The sequence below is a fragment of the Cyprinodon variegatus genome, unplaced genomic scaffold (genome assembly GCF_000732505.1).
Source record: "Cyprinodon variegatus isolate N-32 unplaced genomic scaffold, C_variegatus-1.0 Scaffold110, whole genome shotgun sequence".
Taxonomy (NCBI): Eukaryota; Metazoa; Chordata; class Actinopteri; order Cyprinodontiformes; family Cyprinodontidae; genus Cyprinodon; species Cyprinodon variegatus.
In genome coordinates this window covers 1337283-1346235 of record NW_015150563.1, presented here as the reverse complement: position 1 = coordinate 1346235, position 8953 = coordinate 1337283, and the positions used below count along the sequence as shown (strand labels likewise).

The 8953-nt window shown below is 46.3% G+C and overlaps 1 protein-coding gene across 1 annotated transcript; it reads left to right on the top strand.

Annotated features, from left to right (window-relative positions):
• The first annotated feature begins 2062 nt into the window (after positions 1-2062).
• dkc1 (dyskeratosis congenita 1, dyskerin) lies at positions 2063-8513 on the top strand. Its single transcript, XM_015374884.1, has 15 exons — positions 2063-2134; positions 3780-3832; positions 3914-4000; positions 4467-4558; positions 4632-4816; positions 4929-4993; positions 5077-5203; positions 5889-6019; positions 6192-6335; positions 6416-6536; positions 6717-6835; positions 6912-7015; positions 7227-7266; positions 7886-8038; positions 8112-8513. The coding sequence occupies exons 1-15, from the start codon at positions 2119-2121 to the stop codon at positions 8169-8171; spliced, it is 1497 nt and encodes a 498-aa protein (XP_015230370.1). The 5' UTR covers positions 2063-2118; the 3' UTR covers positions 8172-8513.
• Positions 8514-8953: the final 440 nt, after the last annotated feature.

Genomic DNA, 8953 nt, shown 5'->3' with positions numbered 1-8953 from the left:
GCCGTCTTGGCCAGGTCTCTCTCGAAAAAGAGATTTCAATCTCAAGGGACTTCCTGGTTAAATAAAGGTTAAATAAAATAAATATGGGTTTTATATTTTATGTTCTTTGGCAATCATACGAGTTTTGTAAGTTTCTGTTGAGAGCATGATATAATTTGCTTTTTGTACTCACAAGCTCTTGGTGCCATGCTCTGACCATGCTGACCATGATGTAATTTGTTGTCGGTTTTCGGCTGTCCATGAGCCCTGGGTTGGTTCGGGGGGTGCCCGTTCCATATTTTTGTTTCTGTATTCATGCGCTCCAGGCGTTAGAGGGAGCGATCACTTTTCCTGATTGGGTGAAAGATTTTCCTTTGAAGTTTGGCATAAATGGCGAGTGGCGGCGAGTGTTGGGTTTCGTACGAACGCCTAGCTGCACAGGTTGCTGCCCTGCTGGGGTCGACTGGCTCACCCCAATGCTTTTCTCTCATTCAAATACAAACAATTGTATTTCCAATTTATAGTTTGGGAGCTGAACTTGCTTTAATTCAAAGATGTCATTTCAGGCGGGATTTGCTCCTGAGACCCTCAGGGCTTAATGGATTAAGAGTGGCCATTTCTTGATAAACTGACCACACATAGATAAAGTTTAGAGGTGTACTTCCTCACTTAAAACTTAATGTATGAAAACAACATTTGTACACTCTCCATCAGCTGCTGCTGTCGGAGCTAAGCACTACAGCTGTATATTAAAAAAAAACGTCCCTCAACAAGCTCAAGGGAAGCTAGAAAGTCTTGGATCTGTATGAAAATATCCAGATAAATGTGTTGGAAACACCAGCCAGGCTTTCAGAAACCCCAGGCTGCTGAGTTGCATTAGGAAAGGGTGCTAACAGAGCTTTAACATGCTCAGGCCATCAGACCACAGACCCCTATGTGGAGCACTTCTAGAACGATATAGAAATAAGCATACATTTCTTTAATCAACTGTATTCACTCTTAATTTGAGAGGGAGATACTCGGAGTAGAGCCGCTGCTCCTCCACGTCGAGAGGAGCCAGTTGAGGTAGCTCGGGCATCTGGTTAGGATGCCTCATGGACGCCTCCTTGGTGAGATGTTCCGGGCACATCCCACCGGGAGGAGGCCCCGGGGAAGACCCAGGACACGCTGGAGAGACTGGCCTGGGAACGCCTTGGGGTTCCTCCTGAGGGGCTAGAAGGGGCTGGGGAGAGGGAAGTCTGGGCCTCCCTTCTTAAGCTGCTGCCCCCGCGACCCGACCCTGGATAAGCGGAGGAAAATGGATGGATGGATGGATGGATGGATGGATGGATGGATGGATGGATGGATGGATGGATGGATGGATGGATGGATGGATGGATGGATGGATGGATGNGGATGGATGGATGGATGGATGGATGGATGGATGGATGGATGGATGGATGGATGGATGGATGGATGGATGGATGGATGGATAGTTTCTTCTAGTATTTTCAAAAATAGATTAATATTCTCTTTCTATTTCTGTACTAAAATCTATTTGACATGGTTTCATGTAAAATTTTAATTGTGCCGGTGAAGATTCTCAGTCTCACTGGTTCCAAAAAAAGTTATAAAACAATCCTCTGGACTTTGTTTCCAAGTTTGAAGATTTTTCTCTTCTCTGTAATTCAATTCAAAATGTCAGAAATAGCGTTGAGTTCCAGGCTTTTTGTTTTTGTTTGTTGGTCCACTCTATAAGGCCTGTAACTCAACGCTATTTCTGACATTTTGAATTGAATTACAGAGAAGAGAAACATCTTCAAACTTGGAAACAAAGTCCAGTGGATTGTTTTATAACTTTTTTGAAAAATTTTAATTTGCATTTTGGTTTTCAACAAATTCTCCTTATTCTAGATAATCAACCATAACTGCCTGAGATAAATCCTGCTCTGTGTGATCTAGGTCTATAAATTCAGCTTACTGAAATAATGAAGGTTCCTGATTCAGTGAAACACACCTGCAGGTTGGAGAACAGGGGAGACACTCCACCTGAGGGGGGCAGCAGTGCGCACATTGTGGCCCACATTGAAGCTAACAGAAGAAGAAGAAGAAGTCCTCCTCATCTCGTCTTCCGGTGAAGGTTCAGTCTTTTCGGAGAAGATGGCGGACACAGAAGGTGAGTGTGCGGCACGCGGGTCACATTTTAGTAATTTCTGATCAAATAATGATAAACTTTAAACTTCCTCTCGTCATTTGGAGGAATTTCTCTCTAGAAAATGATCTAAATATATAATCTGGGTTATTTTATCGCAGCCATTAAGCTACTTTGGTAATTTAGTCTAAAGTGTAGCTCAGATTAATAGTTATTTTAAAGCTATTCTGCAAAAAAACATGCTTAGATCCAAACTGTACGCATTTAGGTGAGTGACTTAGGTTAAACTTTTATTTTTTAATGGTGGAGCACCAGGCGCGTGAACTATGTCTGCGTGGAGTGGGGAAACACGTGGTGAGAATCGGACCTGTGATCCAGCGGATCCCACTCACCAAATCAACCAGTGAAATGATGATTATTACAGGAAAACTAAAAATGAAGCGCTGTCATGGCTGAAAAGTTTGTTCTGATTTTAACCCGCATCACTGTAGAACAGCTTTAATATAGACATAGTTGAACCGATCTGTGTCTAATCTATTTTATTCTATTCTATGCCGGTGGATCAGCCAGTCTGTCTGTAATCGACGTTTAGCTTCTCTTTATTTGGCGGATTTTAAACCTCAGTGGCCTGCTAGCTGCAGAGCTAGCTGCTGCGCGGGGCAACACGTGCTGTTTTCAGCACGTGGTCCTTCAGTTGGAACGCACGAAGAAGAATGTGTGGCCCCTCCTCACCTACTCTGCAGCTAAGCCTACAGAGTGTCCAGATCAGGAATCCCCAAAGTCTATCCTCTATGGCTGCAGGTTTTAGATGTTTCTTTGCTTCAGCACAGCTGATTTCCATTGTTAGCTGATTATCAGGCTTCTGCTGAACTACATTAATCAGAATCAGATGTGCTGAAGCTCAGAAACCTCTAAAACCTGCAGGACAGCGGCCCTCCAGGACCGCCTTGGGGATGCCTGAATTTGATGGAAGAATCTGGATGAATACTGAGGAGGTAGCAGCCATATGCATCAGGTGTGTCGGACCAAGAGTGAATCTAAAAGCTGCAGGATGCCAACCCTCAGGAACTGGAATTGCAAACACAACCAAAAAGTTTATTTCAGAGGCTCTGACCTTAGCTCCCAGATTTGCTCCTTAACCAGAGGAAACCCAGGGTTTCAGCGGGTCATTTTAAATTATGGCCTTAATTGGCATTAAAATTTATTAAACGTGTTTATTGTGGCATTTAAAATGCTTTATTAAAAATGTTTTTAAAAAAACAATTTCCTCAGACATATTATATCACGGTATATTTGCGTGGAACTGTTTCCGGTTGATCGCAAAGCTGAATGTTCAGAATAGAAGCTTGAGTCTGAGAAAGAGAGAGCAAATTTGAACAAAAGTGGTTGGAAAACGAGGATGCAGCCTGACGGCGGCATTAAAATTTCTAAGAGCATTAAAAAGCATTAAATTTGAGTTATTCATTCCTGTATAAACCCTGGAAACCCAGTTTATGGAAACAGATGAACCGTTTAACCTGAACCACAAGCAAATATGTAGAAACCAAGGAGGCAAACAGCTTCTGATCTTCAGCTCCCAAGTTTTGCAGATCAGTCTGCAGCCGCTATTTCTACATGGAGCTAATGTTAGTTACTTTGATCCAACCATGTTTTCCTTCTGTGGTTTCAGCATCCGTAAAGAAGAAGAAGAAGTCGAAGAGAATCAGCGAAGGAGTAGTTGGGGTTTGTGGAAACTTGACCTGAAGCTTTACGATGTGCCGACTTTCTTCTCTGGATGTTTAAGCGTTTGCTTCTGCTTCTCAGGAGATCCAACAGAGCGGAGACTTCTTCATCAAGCCAGAGTCGACGGCTGCTTCTCTAGAGACGTCACAGTGGCCCCTGCTGTTAAAGGTCAGAGGCCACAGAGTGGGGGGGAGGAACCTGCAGGATGATGTGAAATGATGAAGCAGTTTATCCATTCGCTGAGTGCTGCTGTCCTGTTGCAGTCCTTGCCTCTGCTTCCGTTCTGGGGGCGGGGCCTCTCCACCGGGGTGCTGGAGGTATCATGGCGTTCTGCCAGAGGACCGCCAGAAGCCCCACGGGGGGTGTGACTCAACCAGGCTGTGGCCAAGACGACTTTCTGCTCTGATCACATTGAATCGGTTGCAGGGTCAGATCAGGGCCTCCAGTGGGGGGCAGCTGTAGACGGTTCTGCTCCGGTCAGCTGCAGATCAGGAGATCAGACGGCTCATTTAATCAATTAGAATCGGATAGAAAGCAGAAAGGTTCAGTTTCACAGGTTGGGGTTGGTTAATGTTTGGCAGCCGTTTCCTGTCTGCTCCAAATATGGTTAAAACGTCTGATCTGTTTCCTGCAGAACTTCCATAAGTTGAACATTCGAACGGCCCATTACACACCGATACCATGCGGGAGCAACCCCCTGAAGAGGAACATCACCGACTACGTCAAGTAAGTTGGTGCCGACTCGCCGCCTGTGCCGGGTCACGAGTGGTTCTGATCGGCTGGTTTCTGGTCCCGTCAGGTCCGGCTTCATTAACCTGGACAAACCGGCCAACCCGTCGTCTCATGAGGTGGTGGCGTGGATCCGAAGGATTCTACGGGTGGAGAAGACGGGTCACAGTGGAACGTTGGACCCCAAGGTCACCGGCTGTCTGATCGTCTGCATAGACCGCGCCACACGGCTGGTCAAGTCCCAGCAGAGCGCTGGTGGGTTCTCCTGACTGGTGGCGGGCGCCAGAAATGCCCCATCTGTAAGCTTGTGTTCAGACAGGGATGGGAACAGCACGAAGAGTCACGCCTTCTCTGCTCTGGGTTGCAGGTAAAGAGTACGTGGGAATCGTTCGGCTGCACAACGCCATCGAGAATGAGCACACTCTGGCCCGGGTAGGTTCCTCTGGGTGCTACAATCTGCTGCCGATTTCAGCCCCACAGCGGTGAAACATCTGATGTTCTCCTGATGTCTGCAGGCCATGGAGACGCTGACCGGAGCGCTGTTCCAGCGGCCGCCGCTGATCGCTGCCGTCAAACGCCAGCTGAGGGTCCGGACCATCTATGAGAGCAAGCTGATAGAATATGATCCAGAGAGGAGGCTTGGTGAGGAACCACTTCGTCTTTCTGCATTTAGAGAAGGTTCTCATCAGCAGCTCTGTCAGGCTGAGATTGGAGCCGTTTTTACTCCCCATCCACCCTGAACCTTATCCATTTATCAGCTGTAAAAAAGGAAGATTTATCTGATGTCGTCTGTAGTTCAGGGAAGGGACCAATAAGTTTTCATCAATCTAGTTTCGTCCAAATCAACTTATTTGATTCAATTTTTTTCATCAGATTTATTTAAATATAGGAGTATCAGAGTCCGGCTTGATTGTTTGTGTTTATACAACAATAAGGTCATAACATGATGATAATGTTGTAAAATAAAGCTGAAAGTCATCATGTTTCTACTTTAGAGTATTATTCTCAATGTTATGAATTTATTCTTGTATGTCAATAAAGCCTCTAGCCTGGCCCTAAAAGAAAATCCTCTTAAAGATAATTTCATTACTACTTTGGTCATTGTCCACTAGAGGGTGCTCCTGTTCAGTCTCGTTGCTATCAAGGGTTACATTTTGATTAATGGCAGACATAGAGGGGGGGTGACGCTGATCCAAAGTTTTTAATGTGAACCTTTTTGGTCTTGGAACAGAACTAGTTCTGCCTGAGGTCCAATCAGTCCCTTTCCAGTTAGAACCAGGGTCGGCTGCAGTGGCTCAGACTCCATCCTCATTTTATTTATTTACAGGCATCTTCTGGGTCAGCTGTGAGGCTGGGACCTACATCCGGACCCTGTGTGTCCACCTGGGGCTGCTGCTAGGTGTGGGAGGTCAGATGCAGGAGCTCCGCCGGGTTCGCTCCGGAGTCCTGGGAGAGAAGGTGAGAAGGACTTCCTGTTTCCAGGTCCAAAGCGTTGAGTCCAGCTCTGCTGTTCAGTGCCGAGTTGTTAATTAGACTTTGGAAGAGCAGAAAGCAGCGGAGACGCGATGGTCAGAGTATCCTGACCTTTGAGCCTCAGTGCTGCTAACAAACGACCCGTCTGTGCTTTCAGGACAACATGGTGACAATGCACGATGTTCTAGATGCCCAGTGGCAGTTTGATCACAATAAAGATGAGACGTATCTGAGGAGAGTCATCTTCCCCCTAGAAAAGCTGCTGGTGTCGTACAAGCGGCTGGTGATGAAGGACAGCGCGGTGAGTCTTCCTCAGGACGGTGGATGAGCGCGTCTCTCTGCTGCTGCCTCAGGGGTTCTAACCTTTTCATCCGTCTGCAGGTGAACGCCATCTGCTACGGCGCAAAGATCATGCTTCCTGGGGTCCTCCGCTACGAAGACGGCATTGAGGTCAACCAGGACATCGTCGTCATAACGACCAAGGGCGAGGCCATCTGCACAGGTGAGGGTTGGTCCCAGCGGGCCGAGGAGTGGAGGCCACATGATGAGTTGAATAGATGCAGCAGCTTTCGAGCAGTGATGACCTGCTATCTATCACCCTTACCTGATGGCGTTCATCAGAACGTCTAACCTGACCGACAGATCGGCCAATCAGACTGAAGCTCCTCCTCTTTTCTCACAGCCGTAGCTCTGATGACGACCGCTGTCATTTCTACATGCGATCACGGCGTCGTTGCAAAGATCAAGAGGGTCATCATGGAGAGGGACACGTATCCTCGCAAGTGGGGCCTGGGTCCCAAGGTACGGCTGGAGCTCCAGGTTCTGTTTTCAGTCTGTTTGTGCTGTGGTCTGATGGATTACGTTTTCTTTGAATTAGGCGAGCCAGAAGAAGATGATGATCCAGAAGGGGCTCCTGGACAAGCATGGGAAACCCAACGGCAGCACGCCACAGGACTGGAAGGAGCAGTACGTGGACTACAGGTAGGCGTGGCGAGCCCCGCTTCTCTGCAGAGAGTTATCCCAGTCTGAGCTGACGTGCTCTTTCAGGGAGTCACTCTGCTAAAGCAACGCTCTGCTGGGCGTCTGCGCTCAGCGATCAGCTGAGGGTTCAGCCCAGCAGAGAACAGATGGTGCTATAGACGGCTCTGACCGTCTCTAAACACGTCTAACCTAAATGTTTTTCTCTTTGCAGCGTTTCAGGAGCCGCAGCCTCAGGCGACGCTTCAGCGAAGGTAATGCTCCTCTTTTCAGGAACATCGTTTTTGATTCCATTCTCCTGATCAGAGAAAATTTTAATCGAGAAAGTTTGTTTAACTTAACGCATGTCCAGCCATCAGTAAGCTTTAATATAATACTGGTTAAATTGTTAAAAAAAGCAATAAGCACAATTTGGAATAATTTGTCATATTTTGGAGACGCTGACTCCGGAAGTACGTCCCTTATCTCTAGGACCGTTACACCTAGAAGTCTGGAATGTTCTGCAGTTGTTGACATGATGCAGAATAATTGTAAAACAACAACATGCCTGTCAAACATCCTTCTTACTGCTATATAAAAAAAAAACTGAGTCATGTTTGAACTGATGCAGTTTAGGCTGTGTTTTAGTCGCACTATTTTCATTTATATTTTTAGAAACAAATTAGCTTTCAAATGATGTGTCATGCGTTTAATTTGGGCTTAAAGTTCCTAAATTATTTGCTTTTTCATATGTTTATGCAAAAAGGTGAGGATTATTTAAGACATGGTGGATATTAAGAGGATTAACTGGGAATTTCTGCATGAGCTGATTTAATGCCTGGTAAAATAGCGACCATGTTTGGATCATTGACCGTTTGTCCCTTTGATCTTCAGAGGAAGAGGGAGGCAGCGGAGAGCGACGGAGAAACGGCCCAGCCCAGCACGCCGTCTGCAGACGACATCAAGAAGGAGAAGAAGAAGAAAAAAAAGGAGAAGAAAGCCAAACTGGAGGAGGCGGAAAAAACGGAGGAGGAGCCGGACACGCCGGTCAGTCCCACGTCGCATCACTTCTCCCTCCTGGAAACGCTGCAGATGGTTGATTGTGAGCTTTGTCTTCCAGGTGGTTGAAAAGCCCAAGAAGAAGAAAAAGAAACAGAAGGAGGGCGACCAGTCAGAGTGACCCCCGCCTCATCCACTGAGCGTCAGCACACGGTGCTAACGGACTGAAACTTATGTCCAGGACGGACCGCCGGCTTCAACATTTGACCACACAGCCTGTTTCTAACCGGTAGGAAACAGGAAGTCCCATCACCGCCTTTGGTGGAGCAGCCGTCTCTGGGTTCACACTGCTGCCTCCGTCCCCTCAGACCAGATACCTGGAGGTCAGAAGCCCTGGCCATGAGCAGGGGGGCGGGGCTTATCGAGGAAGATGAAAGAACATCTTTGTGTATAAAACTGATCAGTTTATTTCAATCTGTAAATATTTTACTTTTTTATTTTGAAATAAAAAATGTGTTCTGTATTTTTCTTCTGTCTGACCCACCTGGTTCTGCAGAACCTGATGTCTGTTTGTCCCTCTGGACCTTTTAGTGCTTTACTGAATACTTAAAAACCTTTAAATATCCAAGTTTTCTGCTTAAATCTGCAAAAAGATGGAGATCAAAGTTAAACTTGATATAGAAAAAAACAAAGCAGCTGAAAGCTGCAGAAAACTGCTCTGCCTCAAATCCTTTGCAACAGGATAATTCAGTTTTGTTTTTTTTGTGCACACTGAGGTCTATTTTCTGTCGCGATGGCCTCCTTACTGACTGACCATCTACAACTCTAGATATTTCCTGCCAGTGTCGGTCTGAGTCCAACAGGCCGTCCTCAGCTGCTCATGGTCTGAATCTAGTGACAGTGAAGCCCTTTGAATCTTTGCTTTTTGTCGATTCCTACAGTAGAACAGTTTAAAATGTTTTT